This window comes from Pavona decussata, unplaced genomic scaffold, assembly GCF_977016875.1.
Source record: "Pavona decussata unplaced genomic scaffold, jaPavDecu1.1 SCAFFOLD_140, whole genome shotgun sequence".
Lineage (NCBI taxonomy): Eukaryota > Metazoa > Cnidaria > Anthozoa > Scleractinia > Agariciidae > Pavona > Pavona decussata.
In genome coordinates this window covers 2,431,962-2,453,861 of record NW_028145553.1, presented here as the reverse complement: position 1 = coordinate 2,453,861, position 21,900 = coordinate 2,431,962, and the positions used below count along the sequence as shown (strand labels likewise).

Sequence of the window (21,900 nt, the reverse complement as noted above, 5' to 3'; positions counted from 1 at the left end):
AAAAATAAACACATTAAACATATTAAAAAATTTTCTGCATAGTATTTTTCTACTATAAATATACTTTTAGTTGATATGTAAAGATTTGGCATTAAGGCATCCGACTGTGTGGGGCCTGGTGCTAGTTTTGGCCAAATTTTAAAGAGAAAATTACCACCAAAAATTGCCAAAGTTTAGCAGTTGATAATTTTTAACTGCCAACTTAGCTAAAGCGGATTCTTCCGTCAGGAGTTACTCCAATGTAAGTACAACCAAAATCAACTGTGAAAAAATTGGCTCCCTAACTTTAAGGGGCTTTAGCAAAGCATTTTAGAGTCACACCCCCACAAAATTTACATATTACCAAAAGCAATAATTTAACAATCATGGTAGCTTTATTTATATTTTAACATTTCAGTTTGCTTTGTTAATGCTTACTTTACTCACAAAGTCTGTGATAAGCAATAACTGTGTGATTTAAAACTACCTGGGACCCTTAAATTGCCTTAGAACTGGCAAATAGTACTCACAAAATCAATGTTTGTTCTACTTGAACGGGAATATTCGTACAAAGTAACTGATGGGAACTCAAATAACTAAATAGGCGGCATGATAGTTATACTGACAAGCATAACCTTGCTTGCTTACCTTTATATCACTTTATATTAGTCATGTTTACAGTGGTAAGGCTCCTTGGCTTCGAGAGAAATGTCTCCAAGGTTCTTTTTATGTCAAGAAATAGCCATATTCCTGATAATTGACAGCACCTTACGGCCAATTCATAATGCCCGATAAACAGTTCTTGTTGTATTTGTTTACAGACAAGTCCACAGTCTGATGTATGTACGGAGAATGCTTTCTCAAGCCACCGGGTTGTTTAGCGAAGATTTCGATATTCAGCTCGTGATTGTGTGCAAGTAATATTATGCACATTTTGTGTGAAAAGGCAGAGATATTCTCTTCGTCGGTACCTGTATCCTTATAGCCATAGCCGATATTTCTACGTCCACATTTTATATTGCTACCGTACAGTAAATGAAATTTCACTGTTTGTTCCGCCATCTTGGCAAAGAAGGACTGGGTCGGTAGTGGTTCCCAGTCTTCCTATCAACTGCTCCTTTGTTTACAAGCACCTGTCGATGTCGGTGTCACAGTGATTTGGGCACCCCCGTGCCCAAATCCCTAGTGATATGGGTATCCCCGGTAGGGATGCACAAAACACTGACAATGTAAAATACAGCAGACTAGGGCAAGTCGATTCATTCGAAGTCTTAAAGACGAAGTGTTGTCTAAATATTTGGTTCATTAACAGAGTCGATGACTAAATGTAAATTGGCCACCGTAAAGAGATCTAAAGAGATATTCGAGTGCTGACGTTTCGAGCATTTTATAGCCCTTCGTCGATCAGACGAGAGGCTAACACTCCATATGTAATCACTCGAATGTCTTTACGGTGGCCAATAGATTTCCCACCAAGCAGCACCACCGCATGTACAGTATCTTTTGAAAGTGATCCCTTATCTCGTTGTCTTAATTCTAGACATTATTTTACGCGAAATGAAAACAAGACGTCGCTGAACACAGTTTCATCTGACCCTCATCTGCAATTTGTCTTTGTGTTGTTTTTCTGACTACACGCTGAATGCAAACATGTGTTTGGTACAAATCTTTCCAATGCAGGTAAACGTAGACAAATCTGGGCATTTCAGAGCCTGCTTTGTTTGGCGATTAAAAATTTAATCACTAATCAGCTGTCACGCAATATGAAGGTCGCCTGAATGTCAAGTTTTTCTGTTCTGAATTGATCATTGAATGATGTTCACTCATTCGATGTCCAGCCCGAAATAATATAAATCACGACGGGTAAAGACGAGAATGAGATAAGGCCGTCCACTGGATCGTACAAAGAAAGAAAAAACGAAAATAATACGTAAATATAAGCAATCAAATGACTATCAATCAAATAACATAAAGTAACGAAAATTAATTAAACTGAAAGAAAAAAATCAGGAGACCTAAATGCCTAGTGCAGCCTAGTGTTATTGATCTTCCCGTCCAATATTAGTCGCTTCGTGGTGGAATCTGCCAACAGGAAACAAAATCTGGAGGGTTACTCAAGAAAAGAAATCAGCTTTAAAAATCGGCTTTCTAAAGTCAACTGAGAATGAAGTATATGGGATACCTAAATCCCTAGCTAGTGAAATGGGTACCCCCTTCCAATATGGCTTCGTAGTGGAATCGGCCAACAGGAAAAAATCTGCAGGGTTACATAGACTGTGTAAACTGAAAACGTTCACATGAGTACTCAAGAAAAGAAATCAGCTTTAAAAATCGGCCAGAGAAAATCAAATGAGAATGGGATACCTAAATCTCTAGTGATATGGGTATCCCCGTCCAATATCGCTTCGTGGTGGAATCGGCCGACAGAAAAAATATCTGCAAAGTTAAGTAGACTGAAAACGTTCCAATGAGTACTCAAGAAAAGAAATCAGCTCTACAAATCGGTTTTCTAAAGTAAAGGAGAATGAAATATTTGGGATACCTAAATCCCTAGTTATATGGGTATCCCCTTCCAATATAGCTTCGAAGTGGAATCGGCCGACAGGAAAAAACTCTGCTAAGTTTACATAGACTGAAAACGTTCCAATGAGTACTCAAAAAATAAATCAGCCTTACAAATCAGTTTTCTAAAGTAGTTAGGGAGAATGAAATATATGGGATACCTAAGTCCCTAGTTAGTGATATGGGTATCCCCTTCCAATATGGCTGTAGTGTTTTCGGTCGTCCGCTCACCGTAGAAACGGCCTAAGGAAAAAGTAAACAAGCCACGCTAATAGTTTCATTGAAAACGAGAAATCTGTTTTACAAATCAGGTTTATGAAGTACGAAGGGAGTGAAAGTGAAAAAACGTGAACGAATAGCTCTGGCTTTTGACATATTCTAAAACATTTCTATTTTTAGGAATCCATCTTCCGAAAATTTTCCGTATTTCCCGCGAAATTCTGCTCGCATTTTTAGGGGATACCCAAATCACTAGTGTTTTGGGCATGGGGGGAGGGTACCGGGGGATACCAAAAATACGGCAGCCATATTGGAAGGGGATACCCATATCACTAGGGATTTGGGCACTGGGGTACCCAAAACGCGGGGATGCCCAAATCACTGTGACGGAAACAATAAATCTTGTGGGAAGGAAAGGAAAGGAAAGGAATGGCGTTTTGTTCTATCGGGGGGCCGGGGGAAGACAATCCATGTGGTGCTATAGAATGGGCAAAACAAGAAAGTTCCATGGTACCATTGCTTAGCTGTAATGCGGATATGAGCTTGTGGCTTAAGGATAAATACAAAGGTTCAGGGGCTTCAGGGAGCAGGGGACGTCCTGCTGACTAGGGTTCGGGAAGTGGCGGTAAGAAATATATTTAACCCTTCATATATTCATATATAAGAAATGTTAGGATGACATTATTTAATGTACTTTTAATATATGTTCGATTGGACAACTTTCTGCAGTTGGCATGCAGTCACGCGTCATTCGCGTGACCAAATGGTTGCAATCACAAATCTTGCCAACTCGTGATTTCAAATCAAACTCGCGCGCTGCGCGCTCGTTCGATCTTGAAATCACGCGTATGATTTCAGACCAAATTGCACTCCACTCAGTTCAATTACCATAATTAATACACAAACCTTCTACCTTCTAAAGTGACGCGCCTTTACAATGTAACTTTCGCGGCGAGAAAACCGAGTTGGCAAGATTTGTGATTGTAACCATTTGGTCACGCGAATGACGCGTGACTGCATGCCAACTGCAGAAAGTTGTCCAATCGAACATATATTAAAAGTACATTAAGAAATGTCATCCTGACATTTCTTATATATGAATATATGAAGGGTTAAATATAAGTATTTCTTACCGCCACTTCCCGAACCCTAGTCAGCAGGACGTCCCCTGCTCCCTGAAGGCCCTGAACCTTTGTATTTATCCTTGAGCCACGAGCTCATATCCTCATTACAGCTAAGCAATGGTACCATGGAACTTTCTTGTTTTGCCCATTCTATAGCACCACATGGATTGTCTTCCCCCGGCCCCCCGAATGAACAAAACGCCATTCCTTTCCTTTCCTTCCCACAAGATTTATTGTTTCCGACATCGACAGGTGCTTGTAAACAAAGGAGCAGTTGATAGGAAGACTGGGAACCACTACCGACCCAGTCCTTCTTTGCCTACATCCAAGATGGCGGAACAAACAGTGAAATTTCAATTACTGTACGGTAGCAATATAAAATGTGGACGTAGAAATATCGGCTATGGCTATAAGGATGCAGGTACCGACAAAGAGAATATCTCTGCCTTTTCACACAAAATGTGCATAATATTACGTACGCACAATCACGAGCTGAATATCGAAATCTTCGATAAAGAAAAGAGCTGCCTAAACAACTCAGTGGCTCTCCGTACATACATCAGACTGTGGACTTGTCTGTAAACAAATACAACAAGAACTGTTTATCGGGCATTATGAATTGGCCGTAAGGTGCTGTCAATTATCAGGAATATGGCTATTTCTTGACATAAAAAGAACCTTGGAGACATTTCTCTCGAAGCCAAGGAGCCTTACCACTGTAAACATGACTAATATAAAGTGATATAAAGGTAAGCAAGCAAGGTTATGCTTGTCAGTATAACTATCATGCCGCCTATTTAGTTATTTGAGTTCCCATCAGTTACTTTGTACGAATATTCCCGTTCAAGTAGAACAAACATTGATTTTGTGAGTACTATTTGCCAGTTCTAAGGCAATTTAAGGGTCCCAGGTAGTTTTAAATCACACAGTTATTGCTTATCACAGACTTTGAGAGTAAAGTAAGCATTAACAAAGCAAACTGAAATGTTAAAATATAAATAAAGCTACCATGATTGTTAAATTATTGCTTTTGGTAATATGTAAATTTTGTGGGGGTGTGACTCTAAAATGCTTTGCTAAAGCCCCTTAAAGTTAGGGAGCCAATTTTTTCACAGTTGATTTTGGTTGTACTTACATTGGAGTAACTCCTGACGGAAGAATCCGCTTTAGCTAAGTTGGCAGTTAAAAATTATCAACTGCTAAACTTTGGCAATTTTTGGTGGTAATTTTCTCTTTAAAATTTGGCCAAAACTAGCACCAGGCCCCACACAGCCGGATGCCTTAATGCTGAATCCTTACATACGACCTGAAAGGGTATTTATAGTAGAAAAATACTATGCAGAAAAATATTCAGTATGTTTAGTGTGTTTATTTTTATACTAGTACAAACATACCCCCTCAAAAACAGGATTTTCACTGATTTGGAGGCCCGAAATGGGACCCCCCCTGAAACTTTTAAACCAAAGGTCGGAAAACAAATCCCAAATGGCGTTTGGAATATCTCACCAAGGCCAACTTCTGCAGCAAGTTTCATCAAATTCGGTTGACCCCTATTTCCAACATCTGGACCACTTTCTCAGTCAGGGACACTTAATCGTTTTCTGTCTATTCGTGTGGGATTGTTTCAACTGTTATCCATTTGTAATTCTGTCTGTATCTTTCTTCGATTTGTATAACAGCGCTGTAATGAGAAAGCCTTATTTTATAAGCCCTATGGTTTCCCCTAACCCTTCCTCACCATTTTCTCTTTAGATTTTTGTTTTCTCTTCGTTTTTTTTAATTTTTTTTAGTGTGGCGAAAAAAAATAAATAAAATAAAGGCAAATAAACAGTCGTTTATTGCTGTTGTTATCTTTTCATCCCAGGGTACACATTGTTTTCAATGTATAAAGGAATGAAACTGAAAAATATTGAAACAGTTAGAAGCTGAATAAATGAAAACTATGTTTTACTTTTCTGTTCGGTGTATTTTTGTTTGTTCTCGCGCTCAAAGACATGTTTCATTTTTGCCTGTTACCGTACAGTCGACATGAAGAAATAGAAAGCATTGTTTTACGTTACTTTGTAATTCACAAACATAAACCAGCGTATATATCCTTTAAGTTTTTTGTTATTCAAAGAAACGAGTGGTTAAGCTCTCCGTATGTCAAGGCAAGTATAAAATTGTTAGACGCTTGTGTACTGGAAAAATCAATAGAAAAAATATTTACTGGATTGTTTGGAAAGGGGCGTTTGAACAAAATCAAAGCCGAAACAATAAAGAGAAAGAAAAATTAAATATCCCCTTTGTTATAACAAACGTCAACATGAAAACTGCTGAGCATACAATCTTTAGCAGTTTCACACTTTTCTACGTAGTATAACTTGGAGACCATTTTATTCTATATAATCACTTGGCCAGTTCTTCGCCCGAGAAAGGAAAAATTAAGAACAGAAATGAAGGTTTTAGCCGTTCTTCTTTTCGGCTTGGTAGCCATTTCCTTTGGTTACAAAATCGAGGAAGAGAACAACAGAGAGAAGCGATTTTTGTGGGGCGTAAGTAATTCAAGCGATGTTTTAAAATTAAATTGGATAAATTGAAGTTACGATTTGAGTTTTTTTTTTTTAAAAAAACGTCCGAAATTTCGTTTTCGAAAGTACTGTTCAACGCTTCCAAAGGAATGGACACACTTAGAATTTCACCGATAGACTCAAAAGTTAGAACCGTGTAAAGCATAATAAACACCAACACAGAATTAGAAATTAAAGTACTGCTCAGTAGCTTTCATATGAATGGTCACACTTTAGGATTTCACACACAGACTCAAAAGTTGGGGCCACCTTGTACAGCATAATAAACGGCACCACAGGAAAGTACTGCTCGGTAGCTTAAATGGTCACACTCTAGGGTTTCACTTACTGAATCAAAAGTTAGAACCACCTTGAACAGCGTAATAAACAGCACTACAGGAATGTGCTAGTGACAGTAGCTTTCATTTGAATGGTCACACTTTAGAGATCTAGAATCAAAAGTGTGAACCAAGTTGTCCAGCACAAACAGTTCCACAGGAAAATACTTGTGCATGCCCTTCATTTTAATTGTTTACTCTACGGTTGTTCATGTACGACTCAAGGAATTCAAATTATTGAATCAATCAAACCTCTCTTTATCTCTCTTTTCACAGTCTTGTGATGCAGACTCGGACTGTGGTACTGACCGATGTTGCAGTCTTATTGGAACCTGCCATGACAAGATTAAGTTGGACGGGTCTTGTAACTTTGTTGTAAGTAATCACTGAAATTTCGATTACCAGATTACGTAATTAATAAATTATTAATAATGATCATGAGTATTGCTCGAAAGGCCGATTAAGTCGTGATCAACGGCTTATCAAGAGTTTGTTCTGTTATTTTTCTTTTTGTTGTTATTGTGCATGTTGGTTTTCTTCAGTGCAAAAGCAGTTTTTGGGAGACAGGAATCTAGGTTTCATTTGAGAATAAAAAATCCAGGAATGAAGAACAAAGCATAAATTAAATTTCTCCACAAAGCTCATAACCGGTTCAGCAAAGTGAACAAATATCTACTTAACACTGCTGGTTAGACACCTTTATTGGCCAGTTGCAGATGCATCTGCAAAAGCATCCGAGAAAAAAATTGTTGACCGCAAAAAAATTTATAGATTGTAGCGAAAGTCGTACTTCTAGCAAATAGCCTTTTTAGACGATAGAAATGGAGTGTAATCCTTTTTTTGTTGAGTGGTTAAATGAGGACTGCTGTCCTTATAGTTCGATGTATATACAGACACAGGCTAAAGTCAGCAATGCTGTACGACCTCGAAAACCATCAGTATAGCTACGAATCAAAGCCAACAAGTAAATTAAAATGACTTTTGTTCTATCAGTCCAAATCTTAAAACTCAGTTATTAATCGAAAATTCAAGTCCGTTCCTGTATTGAATTGTTCGACTCCAACAAAAGCCGATTAATTAAACTGCACGAAAGAGTGGGTTCTTTCCTGTACCCAGCTATACACCAGCACACCGCCACAGCTCCTAGACAGTAATCTTTCTTATCTTCACGATCTTTAGGGTCTTCACGAATGCGGATGCAAAGCCGGCCTGTCTTGCCAGCCTGTTTATCAGATTGGCTCCCTTGATGTCTACTACCGCTGCCGGCCTGTCCCTACTGAGGAACCAGGTTCCGGAGATATACCGTGAAAGAATGGCACTAGATAGTGAGATCATCGACTCATCATTGTGTTCACAACTGAAATTGAAATAAATAATTATGAAAATGTCATTTTTGAGAGTTGCTTCCATAGCTAATCGTGGGCCAGTTACTCCATTCCACAGCATACTCTATCGGACAATTAGACTTCAAGGCATCATCACAAGGAACCATTGTGGTCGACTTTTCAAGCAGTGTTTTCTCGAGCAAAAAACTGACTTTTATCGACACCACAAAATTATCATCTTACCTTATGATCTGCTGTCCTTCATCTTTGATTTCCACCTTTTCTTTCCCATATTTTCCCGTTTCCTCCAGTTCTTGACTGTTTAAAACTTTAGCTTTCTACCGCCATTTTGAAATCAGTTCCAGTCAGTTACTGTAATTCCAGTTCTAGCTTGGGAACGAAATCGTTTTCAGTAACGGGCTCGTAAGGTGATTTCCATATTTGGAAGTTAGCCCTGCAACGGAGTTTCAATTTGTCGATTTTGTCCTACTGAATGGGCCTAGACAGTTTTGTTTTTACCTTATGAGGTCATAAGGTAGGTTTAATTAACGCTCAGCTGTGTGACTGGATTAAATGCTGGTATTTTAGCAGCACTCGAAACGATCGCTTATGGGGGTAGTTTCACTACGTAGTGTAGAACTGGGACTGAATAAATTTTCCGAAAATGGCGGCAGTAAGGGGCTGTTAAATCGGAGGCAAACATAAATTATGTGCAGAAGGAGAAGTGAAATCAAAGACACAGGACAACAGACAACTTTTAGTGCAAATCAAGAAAGTTCTAGGCAGAAAAAGATTGGATATAGCCCGTTGCACAATTCCTTCTTCATTTCTAAGACTTTACGTTTCACATTGAATGTGACCTCTTGAAATTTTGTCGTGAAATTTCTTCGGGTGTTTTGACAAACGGACACTTAGACGGGGTTTAAATAAAATTTTAATTACTGTCTGGAGAGGAATGCTGTGATTTAAAAGTAACACATGCCGCATTGTGAGAGCGGAAGCCCGTAAAATGAATTGATAGCGAAAGTGCACGGGAAATGGCTGAAATTCTAACTGATGGCTAAGAAATGATCGAAAATTTAACTGGTAACCGATATTCCGGGGCCCCCTTGCACACCCTTGTCCATTCTGTCTCGTATTCAGTCAGTTCCGTTTGCTAATGATACAAGAAGCAGAGACCGATACAACGTAGAAATACGGTTTAAAGGTTACTATATTTCGGTTGGCCAAACCAACCTTCTTCAGGTACAATGGATATTTACATTGGGACATACGCTTATATAGCTGATAAATATTTGCGCAATAGCGGAACTAAGTTAAACTAAATTGATTGACAGTATAAAATATGAAGCAAATGAAATAATAATAATAATAATAATAATAATAATAATAATAATAATAATAATAATAATAATAACAAACACTGAATAAAAGGAAAAAACGCTAGTACATTTCTTCGCGAATATTGAGGCCATGTGGAAAAAGTGTTCTGCCTTTTGAGATTAAAAAGGCTTCCCTGGCCTTACGGAGTGAGTCTCGGTTAGAGTAGACTTTTTCTATGGGGATTAATTGCATGTCGTTAGCAGTGTGGTTAGGAGCGGTGAGGAAGTGTTCTGCGGCTGTGGTGGGTTTAGATTTAGTATTAGGGTTATCTATGGTGCGGCGGTGTTCATTAAAGCGGTCTTTTAAGCGTCGTTTAGTCTCTCCTATGTATTGTAAATTACAGCGGTTACATTGGATCATGTAGATTAGATTTTTAGTTTCACAGGTCAGGTTAGATTTGATAGGACGTGTTTCACCGTTTGCTAACCTGTTAGAATTAAATCCCGGGAAGTGGGGCACACTGTTATAAAAATTCTAAAGGTATGTGCTCCTCGAAGGGACGGTACGTTTTTTGTCTGAAGTTTGGTCACAGAGTTTGCCATGCTGATCTGAAGATGGATATGATTGAAATGTCGCTAAAATGCCAAGGTCTCTAGATCTACTCACACATAGATAAAGGGGTTAGTTTAATTTTTAAAGATCAGAAACTGTGGTGCTGTGTTGGTGGAAGTAGAAACGAATGTTTACTTTATCAGAAAAGTTGATAATTAACGGTAAATTGGCCACTGTAAAGAGATTCGAGTGCAGATTGGCTCGGACGAACGACTCTGAACGCTCGAAACGTGGCCAATTTACCATAACGTTAGTTATTTTAGCTAAAACTCTGTTGATAAACCAAACATTCATCTTTATTCACACGTTGAAACAGACGTTAAAACTTACAAGGTAAAAGATATATAATATACATAAAATTGAGCCTGGTTGCAAGTGAAAAATTCGGAATAAACTTAAACCATTTGAGATGCAATGGTCACAAAACATATCTGGCCATTACCTCCAGCACGGCTACAGCCAATATCACCCGCGAACGGCAGTTGATCACCTGTCCGAAAGTACACGCGAGTAAGTCACGAGACGAATAGGGGAGATCGTTTGCACAGTAGACTTGAATGTCCTTATTCTTCTACCAGAGAGCTACTGAAAATTCATAAACACTATGTGCAGTCTGTCTTCTTTATGAAGGGAAAACACGAGGCGAGAATTAAAACACGTGGGCGCGCGCGCGGGAATCAACCGCCACGCGTACACTCCATGACTATTTTTTTGTCTAATCGCCTTCCAAGCCAAGAAACCCCAAAAGCTGTTGTGAGTCAGTTCCGTAAAGAGAAAATTACAGGCGTATCAGTCGCTCTCGAATTCAAAATAAAAGTACATTTAATTTTGAATGAAACAAACACATGAAACAATGGACTCTCAAGTTCATCACAAGTGTGAATACTAATTAGGCGTCCAAATCAGCTTGACAACAGGTCAGCGTCTTCCGCGCGCCGAAAGCTGATATCCTAGTCAGATCGATTGAAACACAGTGGTGTAGTGCCGTACTATTGATCTTGGACGATTGTAGATCAATTTGTTTCGATGTGAGTCGAGTGAGGACTGCTAAAACCGCAAGCATCACAAGATGTTCGGGAAACCTCGATCTTCGATTCCCGTGCCGGGAAGTAAAACGGGCATTCCAATGAAAAGAACCCCTCAATCGAATGCGACGGGTCGATCGACGCAAGCCGGAGCGAGTTCAGGCATTCCTGTGTCTTCTAAGGTCAGTAAACAATCGATTTGATACAGTTTTTTGCTTGTTTCGTTCAAAATGCTCAAGATGATATTCAGATCAAAGTTTACAATCGGCGTAAAATGAACAAATCACTCTCTTGACAACGCATGAATTGTAAACAGAGCAAATACCTTTACTCGATAACCTGACTTACCAAAGCGATTTATAACGAATTTGTTCTCGTTTCCCCAACTTTTGAACTGTAGCCACTGTGAAATGACCCAAAAAGCGTGCTTTAGAATGCAATTTATTGATAGCAAACTTAACGTCGTCTTGCATGCTGTTTACATGTACTACGATAATCGAAGTCAGCTAGTTTATAAACTCTCTCAAACGTAAGTTACATATCCGATCGCTTGTGTACATGGTGACCGAAGAACTGATTTTCTGTCGTTTCTCCCTCCGTTATAATCCTGAATAATGTTTTCAAAACTTGTTTGGTAAGTAGATGAATTTCATTTCTTTCTAGTTTGAAATCACTAGTGTTCTATTTTTGCCAACTGCTCCTTTGGTATGTTGTTAAGTGATTTTAACTTACGTACACTTCGCCTTTTCGTTCGAGATTTCCAAGATATTAAAATGAAAACATAGCTTACATACGAAAAATGTCAAGTATTTATTTCTTAGGTTGCAGATAGACTGACAAATACAGAAATTTCTTCCTATTAAACTGAAAGTGAAACGTCAACTTGCTGTGTAGGTCTAGCGCCGCAAATTAGTCACGCAATAAAATTTGACATCTGCATGTTCATGAAAACAGCTAACCAAAATGCTGTGATTTTGCACCGCCTGATGTTAATTTCTTCAAACGAATAAAGAAAAGTTGTTTGTTAAAAGAATGTTGTCTTGTTAACGAATTTAACGATGTACTTCTGTCACGAAATCCAACTTGCAGGAGAAATGTTTCCGGTCACGCAATCCAACCTGCAGGACAAATGTTCCCGGTCACGTAATCCAATCTGCAGGGCAATTGTTCCGAGTATCATTTCTTTCTGTTCAGATGTAACTTTTACGATTGTTTTCAGTCGTGACAATCTTAGAAAGTAGCAAAAATTAATACTTTATGATTTTACCTTGGTTTAAACCTCTTGAATTCGTTCATTTCATTTTCATGACATCTGAAAACTATCCTGGTAATAGGCCATTTTACAGTTGTGTGTTTAGTGACCTGGCCTTGGATTGGAAGCGAGGCTTGGGGTGACCTTGTTTTGATACAAACCTCACTGCTTTTCATATGTAAATGCAACTAGTTAGCAATTAAGAACAGTATGATCTACATATGAAAAGCAGTGAGGTTTGTATCAAAACAAGGTCAACCCCAGCCTCGCTTCCAATCCAAGGCCAAGTCACTAAGCATACAACTGTAAAATGGCCTATTATAAATAACTTCGCTATGTAAAAAAATTCCTTTCACTGGTCTCATCGTGTTGTTTCATCCAAAAATTAAAATAAAAACCTACCTCGTATAGCATGATAAACTTAGCAAACTCATAATTACTGAAATATTGATTAGAGAATTGAGAAGTCATGCAGGGCTCCAAATTGTGGGGAAGGGGGGGGGGGGTGAGGATTTTTTCCCTTTTTTATTTTTTGCCTTGTTTAAATTTTTTTCCTTGGTAGCAAGATATTCCTTTCCTTTGTTATGTTGTGCCTATTATATAGTGAAATAGCTTTACCAGAAGTTTCTGTAGTATAATAATATACCCAACCCCACTCCCCATCAACATACATGTCAAATGGTCCATAATTATAATACAAGGAACAAAGACATGCTCAGACTACCCCGTGTTACCAGAAATTGGGGAAAGCAGAGAGTTTGCCATCACTCTCTACAAGACTGGAATGAATTAGAGAGAGAGACCAAAAATGCACCGAATATTGCAGATTTTTTAATTAACCCTATCAGTAAGAATTTTTGTAGTTTTAACTTCTTTGCTTTGATCATTTATTATTATTATTATTATTATTATTATTATTATTATTATTATTATTATTATTATTATTATCTCAGAACCGCAGTACAGTAAATATTCATCTGAATGCAATGGTTTATTTTGTTATGTGTCATGCAAATTAATGTGACAAGTTGAACTAACCCTTTTGGTTTCTTTTTCTTTTCACTTGTGACAGGCAAATGGCCGAAGAAGCAATTCAACATCAGACCTCCCAAAGGATACCAAACTGCTAAGTGAGATGGTGTTGAACCTTCAAAAACAAGTGCAAGAGAAGGATGATGCACTCAGAGACATCAGTGAAAAGCTGTCACGCAAGTCGGAGGAATGTGAAAGCTTGATGGAAGAGCGTGACATCATGAGGAGTAAAAATTCATTTGACCTGCAACAGGTACAACAAAAGAGCGAGACAGTAGTTTTGATCCTGACATGGTATTACCGATGGTCATGAATTTATGCAGTGCATAGTAACTAAAGGAAAGTGTTCAATTGCAAAATATAAAGCATATTTTCCATGCTTCCACAGACGTTTTTTTGCAAGGAGGAGTAGATTTTTGGGAGAAGAAGAATTGTTTTTGTGGAAAGGCGGGTATTAGGCGAGTGTTTCCTCTGCTGTTTTTTGAGTTCTCCCGAGTGTTTCTTCACTTTAATTCTGTAAAAACACAAAGAAACGTTTTTCCTATTCCTTTAAAAAGTAACCCTCTGAAAATTTCACGGTGGATCGAGAAGATTTATAGAAACACGGTTTTCAACCAATCAGAGCAAGCGTTCACAGAGGGTTTTTTTGTAGCTAAACGCTGAAAGCAATACTCTCTTCTTAGAGGTTGGACCATCTACTAAGCTACTAGCATTCCCTCTATTTCTTTACGATCATTGAAGGCTGATATTGAAAAAACAAGCCAAACACACAAGAACGTGAGTTACTCACCGAGAGGAAATCCACGCAAACCAAGTGAACCTTTAATCAACTTTGCCCGTAGCAGAAATTTTTCCTGTCCCCGGTGGATGCTTGTGTGGTCTTAAGCCAGCTGTTCCTGTTTGCAACGAAAGAAAAAATCGTGTTCGAGATGAAATGTGGCGAAAGGGAAAATATTCTCTCTTCTTTCGCTCATCGAAATGGCTTTGTTCCCTGCGTAGTCGATATGTTCAGTTCTTTTCAAGGTCTCAACACCATCCACACGATTTCGATTCAGTTCCACACGCTAAGGATTGAAATGAAAATGATTTATGAAAAAATTATACTCTAGCTGGTAGTGACTTGTTTGGATGTTGTTGTTGGTGTTATCAAACCTCATAGGTGAAAAAAATGTGATGTAATGTTTTAAGCCTGGTGAATGAATAATATATGAATTTGTTTTCAGTCTGTGAGACAGGTATAATCGGAGAAAAGAAATCCTGTTGGGAAACCTCGGATTTCCTTTTCCCGAGTTTGCCTGTGTCACTGGCTGAAAAAAAAATGTCTATCATATAATAGAGCTTGCGGTTTAGAAGTTCATTGCCGAAACCTTATCAATCCGTTGCTAGGTAACCGAGGATCAAGATGCCCTACAAGAAACACTGAAGAAAAAAGACAGGTACATACAAGAAATGGAGGGACGTCACAGAGACGAAACCAGAGCTCTCAAAAACGAACTCGATGAACTAAACAGCGAACACGAAATCGAGTTAGAAATGCTGAAGAAGGAGATGGAGGACCTGAAGCTCAGGGAAGAGCGCTGGAAACGAGCTGCTGAGTTAAAAAAGGAATCTGATTATGACTCCAGTGACTTAGGATCACGTGACCCTTCACCTGAAGTCGAGGCTCTGAAAGAGCAAATGGCTGCGTTGCATAGTAATTACGAAGATGAGATTACGGTGTTGAAGGAAAAGCTTCAAACGCAAATTGTTAAGGCTACTGAGGCGGGAGAAAAGGTGGAGAACCAGGAGTTTGAATTTCAAGAGAGTTTAAGTGAGCTTAAGAGTACATTTGAGCGCGAGAGAAATGTGCTGTTGACAGCGCATCAAGCGGAAATAGATCAACTGAAGAGTGAAAAGGCGAAGTTAATGGAAACTAGCGCAAATTCTTCGACGGAGTATCCTCAGAAAGAGGAGTACGAAAACTTGATTGACCATTTGCAAGAACAGGTTACAAGCTTGAACAGCCAGCTTGAAGAGGGTGACGCTCAAATGGCTCAAGACTTGATGATCATGAAAAACGAGTTTGAAACGCAACTGGAGGAAGCCAAGAGTGGGTTTGAAAGCGAAAAGGAACAACTCGAGAAGACCATATTAGAGCTCAAAAGTCAAGCTGAAGACATGAACACTAAGCATTTGGAAGACATCGAGCAAATGGAGCAAGCGTTTAGGAGAGACAAAGAAGAGCTGTTAAATGCTAGCGCCTCTCAAGGCGATAAAGAACAAGATGTGGATGTAGAAGCAATGCAAAAGAAAATAGAAGAATACGAGAATGAAATGAAAGACCTGAAGGAAAATCTACAAAAAGAACGAAATGAATTTATTGACTCGCGTGAATTGCTAGAAAGCATGATTTCAGAGCAGGAGAGGGACTTTGAAGAGAAAGAAGAGAAACTTCGAGAGGAGCTTAACGAGATACATCAGATGAAAACGGAGAAAATTATCTCTGATTATGAACAACGCCTGCAAGAAGCAGAGAGAAGCCATCTTGAAGGAAAAGATCTCGACGGGGAAAAACGCTCAATTGAAGAACTTCAACTGGAGATTAAAACAATGCAAAGGACACACGAGAGAGAAATAGAGAGACTCAACGAGAGCCTGGATAATCTTCAAACAGAGAACGAAAGTCTAAAAACAGAATTCGATCTCGTGGTCACAGATCTTTCCAGCGAACTGGAGACCACCAAAAAAAATGGGAAGCCCGCGATCAATCGAAAAACCTCTACTCATTTGAAACAGCAGATTGAGATGATGAAAGTGAATCAAGAGGAGCAAATTCGGATGTTAGGAGAGGATATAGAATCGTATAAACAAAAAGTAACTGAGCTTGAAGGCGAAGTGGAAAGGCTGCGAGGCTGTGAGGAGAAAACGGAGGCTGACATGGATTTGCAAACAAAGACTGTGGAACTTGAGTATGAGCTGGAGGTTCTTAGAGAGGAAAACCAAAGCAACGAAGCGGAGCTTGAAGAGTACAAAGAGAAAGTTTCGGAGCTTGAAAAGGAATTAGCGCAAAGCAAGAGAGGACAAGAGGAGGACGCTGAACAAGAAAAACACAAGCAAGTAATCTCTAACCTTGAAAACCAGCTTGGTGACGCCATGAAAGAAAAGGCAAATTCTGACGCTGAGGCAGAAGAGTACAAAGCTACTGTTGAAAATCTACGAAAAGAACTTGAAGAGCTAAACGATGAAAAGTATAGGCTAGATTCAGAGGTGACAAACTACAGCTCCCAACTCCAGAGGGTCAACGAAGAGTTAAGAAGCGCGGAAGCGAAGTGTGGAACTTTGCGCGAGACGATCACTAATCTAGAGGCAGAAAAACAAGAATTGCACGGCGCAATGGAAAAGCAGTCTCGGGAGAATGAAATCAAGTCGGAAGAGCTCTCCAAAAACCTCGAGAAAATAGAGCAGGAAAAACAAGCAGCCATTGGTAATCATAAGAGGTCCGAAGAGGTCGCTTCAGAACTTAATAATGAAATTGAAAGACTTTCACACGATTGTGAGAAGTTTAGGAAAGAAAAGGATGCGTTATTGCAAGAGGTACAAGAACTTCGAGAAAAGGCCACTGATGGTGAGGATGGGACACAGAAGAAAATTGCACAGTACGAAGACAAGATTGAAAAAATGTCGGCGAAGATAGAAAGTCTCGAGAATTATCAAAAACAGTCTGAGATCGAAAAACAGGATCTTAAAGAAGAAATAGAGAACCTTCGTTATTCTCAAGAGGTCGAGCCGATGATTTCTGCGGCAGCAATCGATGAAAATTTTGCGTCGAATCCAGCGAGCTTGGGGTTAGAATACGAACAGCAGATGAAGGGACTTGCGGAAGATTACGAAGAGAAAATCGAGAAGTTAGAAGCAGAGCTTGTGACAGAGAGAAGTAAATCTGCGTCTAACAATAGAAGAATGGACTCTGTTAATCTTGAGATTGAAGCTTTGAGAGAAAACCTTGAAGAGGAGAGACTCTCCGTTAAAAATGCACAAGAACGCTTGGTTAAGATGCAAGAAAGACATGAGGAGGAGGTAAAGAGCTTGAAAGATCAGTTGCATCGAAGTGAGATGGACAGCAGAGCTAAAGTTTCGTCCAATGAAGAAGTTGTGAAAGAAGAATTTTCGAAGACTATTGAGACTCTTGAGGCGGATTTAGAAACTGCGCTTCATGCGAACAGCCAACAAGTGGAGCAGATAGCTGATGTTAAAACGCAGCTGGAGAAAGCTTGGCATACAAATGAAATGCAGGAGAGGGAAATTACTGAACTTAATCGTGAGGTGGAGGAGCTTCGATTACAACAGAAAGAACAAGAGGCGAATTCTACTGCAGAACACCTTATGGCGAGAGATGTTCATTCAAAGACAATCCAGGTTCTTAAAGCGGATTTAGAATCTGCGAAGACACTTAACAAATCACAACAAGAGGAAATAACCGAGCTTAGGAAAGAGCTAGAAGAGTTTCAACGACAGCAAATTGCGCGCGATGCCAGTAGAACTGCGGAACAACTGAAAACGAGTGAAGAAAATGGCAAGGCGGTTGAAGCTCTCAAAGCTGATTTAGACGCGGCTCGTAAGTTGAACGCAACACGAGAAGAAGAGATACTAGAGCTTAAGCAAGAGCTTGAAGATTTTCAGCAACAGCAAATAGCGCATGAAGCCAATCTAACGGCAGAGCAACTTAAAATCAGCGAATCTCAGAAAACGCAAAAGTTAGAACTCAAAAAGAAAACAAAGGAAATAGCGGCTCTGAACTCAGAATTAGAAAGCGCACAGCAAACAAACAGAACACAATCTGAGGAACTGTCGAGGATTAAATTTGAGCGCGATGAACTTCAGAAAGCACGGAAACGCGACGAAGAAAATTCCCTCACTGAGCAGTTAAAAGCAGACGAAGCTAGTGCGCAAAAGATAAAGGCTTTGGAAGAGGAAGTGGAACGAAAGACGGAGGAGATGACAAAGTTGTTTGCCGTGCTTGACACTGAGCAAAAGGGTCGAGAAAGAGTGTTACTAGAGACGGAAAAACATTTGACGCAGATGCATCAAGCGGAGCAAGATAAAATTAACTCAGAGAGACTAATTACTGAACTCAAAAGCAAAAATAACGAGCTTAGAGGAGAGCTAATTAAAGAAAAAGAGAAGTTCGCTAGCTATATCTCGCAGAGCGAGAAAGTGCAGTTTGAGGAACACGAGGAGGTGGAAAAACTTAGCAGGTCTTTGACAGAGTCGGAGATGGATAAAGGAAAATTGACTGACGAAATTGAAACATGCAAGGATGAGCTGAACAAGATGCAGGAAAAGTACAACAAATTAAAGGAGAGATTTTTGGCTCTGAAGCAGAAACGCAAGGAAGAAAAAGAGAAATATGACGAAATCCTTCTCACACCAAGATTCGAAATGGGATTGCAGACAAGTCTCCTAGAACCTGAAGATTTAAATCAAACTAAAGAACAGCTTTCTTCTTCCATGAGGGAGCAACTTCGACTAGAGGACGAATTGGAGATTCTACAACGTGACATGTACAAAAAGAAAACTGAAACTCAAGCTCTGAAGAGAGCGAATGAAGTGTTGAGGAAGCAAAACCAAGTGCTTTACTTAGAGACGGAGAGTTTGAGAAAGTCCGGCCACGTAGAAGGGTTGGATGTGCCTGGAATTCAAAAGGAAAATGAAAAACTGGTACAAGACAAGGAAAATCTTGTGATAGAAAATCGATTCCTGAAAGAGGCTCTGAGCGAAAGAGAAAAACAAGATGACGAGAGTCAAGAGAAAGATAGCTTATCGGATAAATTGTTAGAAACTGAACTGCAAGAGTTAAAGGAGAACCACGTAAAACTAGAACAAGAGAACTCAAAACTTAGAGAAGAGAACGAGTTCTTGTTGAAACAAGGCAAGCGATTGCAGTCGCAAGTTGATCAACTGGAAGATGAAGTAAAAAGGCTTAAACGCCAAACACCACTTACTTCAACACCTAAAACCGATGCCCAGCCCCAGTCCTTTGTGGATGAAGTAATCAAGAGTGGGTCTGGGAACCAGCTTAATTTGGAGTCGTTACCAGGCTCTTTTGGTGGTGCATCGCCGAACTCGTCAATGGAAGCGCAGCGATTCGCCGAGGAAAATCAACGAATAAAGGAACAAGTTCGTGTCTTGCAAACGCGCTTGCGATCGAAAGAGAACGAGCTTCAAGCAACAAACAATTCACAGACAGAAGCAATAGATGATTTAGTGAACGAGAGAAAGGCTTTGCTGGCGCAGATGGAATCTATGAAGGAGGCACTGGACAAACATGGTGACGTAGAATTGGCAGGAACGGTGGATGGGAAGGTAGAAATAGTCTCTTTTCTGTGTGCGTTGGTGTTATGTGCGCGTAAACCGAGAATCATTTCCCCAATATACATTATATTAAAACAGTTGTGCCAGTTTTTTCAGCTAAAGATGTGCTCAGTAATAAGTGCAAAGACTGATTCGGGACATTTAAGTTCAGGCTAATTTGCACGTACACGATTAATCGGGCAAAGGGAAGTGAGTGAGCTGTTTGTCAGAAGAAATTTAAACAGACTGCTGAAAAATGCTTTGGAATCTTTGTAAAATGTCTTCTGTCGGTGCTAACATCGCAGAAACAGGAAATTTGTGACATTCGATCGTAGCTGATTGGAACGGGAAAAGTGGGGTACCCCCTCAGGCTGTCCGCCCGTGCTGGAAAATTCCCAAAAGTTCCGCGCGGTCTATTTGCATTTTAACAGTATTAACCGGAAATGCTGGCTATGTGGAAAGCTCGCTAATATTAGTGGTCTCCGACAACGGCGCAGGACTTCTATTGCTTTTTATCTCTTTCTTCTGCAGTTCAAATATATGATGTCTCATGCATTTATTTATTTATCTATTTTTTTTTTGTTCCTTTATTTATTACAGGTGTCTGACTTGGACGTCAACGGGAATGTTAACACTACAGAGAGAAACTTACTTTCTACGCCTATTACTCCAAGAACCGGCCAAATGACATTTACAGGGTTTCCTGTTAGCAATCTCCAAGAAATTGAATTTAGTGTTGATAATTACCTTGGCTCAGCGTATTGGGAAGCATCGAAGTTTCTCGACAGACTGCAGCAAGTGAATTAAACATAAATTTTTAGCATTTAGTAAAGTAGGGCGGTTTTCAAGTAAGTGTCAGAAGTACTTCTCGTTTGCTCGATCAGTTTGGGTTTGTTGAGCTTTGTGATTATTAGCCAAGCTCGCGCCTCTTTCTTAACTAATGAGAAGCAAAACCAATCTACCAATCGTGACTAGGTACGTTGCGCCCTCTTGATGCCGGTTACGTGAATTTGTTTTGAGCTCTGATTGGCTTATTGCGCTGTTTGCGTCTGTTGTGATTGGCCAAAGTAATAACTTTTGTTTTGGTCCAACGACACTCATTTGAAAACAGCCCAATATTAACGCATGCGAATACAATTTGCGTAAGTGCGTCAAACGGTAGCCTCAATACAGGCGCTCTTTGGGCTCGTCACGCATCCCTCCCCCATAACGTGGGGAAGGAATACGTGACGAGCCCAAAGAGCGGCTTCGTAGGAGGCTTGTCAAACGGTAGAGCGCAAAATTTTGCCTGTACTGTTTATTTTGCGGGAAAGTTTTTTTTTTTAACTTAGCGCAATCAGTTGCCAATCGTTCTGTAGTTTTTCACTGGCGCATTTTCGGTGAACCCTGGCGCTATGGAAAAACAGAAGTTCATCGGGTTTTTGCTTAGAAGCGGGTTTACTTGCGCGCGTAGAAACTCGTGCATCTGAGGGAAAACTGGAGGCGCACGTGGAGAAAAAAGCACGTATTTGCAACAGTACCTTTTTTGTGCGAAATTGCTACGCTCCGTTTTGCTTGGTAATCCTCAAATAGTTTATTCCAGGCTCTTAGATAGAGGAACAGTGAACATGAACACGAAAGACGCACGAAGTGATAAAGGTGGCAAACTTACCCATTTACAACGTGTCCTTCAAGAACGATTTTAATATTGTTTTAGTTCTCAATAAAGTGTTGTGTTTTGGATAAATGTGTGTAAACCATATTGTTAAAAAAAAAGTGGACCCAGGGTTTATTCTAGAGTGTAGCGTTGTTGGATTTTCTCAAGTATAATTATACTGACGCATAAAATTTGCAGAACACGTCAAACGTGGTCTCCTACGCAGCCGTTATCAGGATCGTCACGCACGCTTCTCCCCACCAGTGGGGAGAAGCGTTACATGACGTTGCGTTGCTGCGTAGAAGTTAAGAGTACGTCAAGCGTGTTGCACAAATTTCACTGAGAAAGACTATGTTCCTATTAATTTAATACCTATTTCTGCCAACCTGGATACATTTGAAATCTTTTGCACTACGCTTCAAATTTAATCTGTTACAAAGCAAGTTATAAAAAGTTTCACATCCATCTCAAGATATTAATTTTATACCACCAATTCAACGTTAATTGTTATGTTTCTGTAGAAGAGGTTTAAAATATCTTGGTCACTTTTTGAAAAAAAGAAAAAAAGGCCATCTAATGACTACAATACTGGTC

General features: G+C 39.6%; 2 protein-coding genes across 2 annotated transcripts; both read left to right on the top strand.

The window, feature by feature from the left end:
• The first annotated feature begins 6,225 nt into the window (after positions 1-6,225).
• Positions 6,226-8,161, top strand: LOC146467002 (uncharacterized). The gene is made up of 3 exons (XM_085126771.1): positions 6,226-6,418; positions 7,048-7,146; positions 7,951-8,161. Exons 1-3 carry the CDS (start codon positions 6,320-6,322, stop codon positions 8,077-8,079), a joined length of 327 nt encoding a protein of 108 aa, XP_084982897.1. The 5' UTR covers positions 6,226-6,319; the 3' UTR covers positions 8,080-8,161.
• A 2,662-nt stretch (positions 8,162-10,823) lies between these two features.
• Positions 10,824-21,452, top strand: LOC146467001 (uncharacterized). The gene is made up of 4 exons (XM_085126666.1): positions 10,824-11,238; positions 13,381-13,593; positions 14,727-19,682; positions 20,271-21,452. The coding sequence occupies exons 1-4, from the start codon at positions 11,101-11,103 to the stop codon at positions 20,475-20,477; spliced, it is 5,514 nt and encodes a 1,837-aa protein (XP_084982792.1). The 5' UTR covers positions 10,824-11,100; the 3' UTR covers positions 20,478-21,452.
• The last annotated feature ends 448 nt before the right edge of the window (positions 21,453-21,900 follow it).

Coding starts and splice junctions, on each gene's coding strand:
- LOC146467001 (XM_085126666.1), top strand. CDS start 11,101: ATGTTCGGGAAACCTCGATCTTCGATTCCCGTGCCGGGAAGTAAAACG. Junction 11,239..13,380: donor GCATTCCTGTGTCTTCTAAG/GTCAGTAAACAA, acceptor CACTTGTGACAG/GCAAATGGCCGAAGAAGCAA. Junction 19,683..20,270: donor CAGGAACGGTGGATGGGAAG/GTAGAAATAGTC, acceptor TATTTATTACAG/GTGTCTGACTTGGACGTCAA.
- LOC146467002 (XM_085126771.1), top strand. CDS start 6,320: ATGAAGGTTTTAGCCGTTCTTCTTTTCGGCTTGGTAGCCATTTCCTTT. Junction 6,419..7,047: donor AGAAGCGATTTTTGTGGGGC/GTAAGTAATTCA, acceptor CTCTTTTCACAG/TCTTGTGATGCAGACTCGGA. Junction 7,147..7,950: donor ACGGGTCTTGTAACTTTGTT/GTAAGTAATCAC, acceptor CACGATCTTTAG/GGTCTTCACGAATGCGGATG.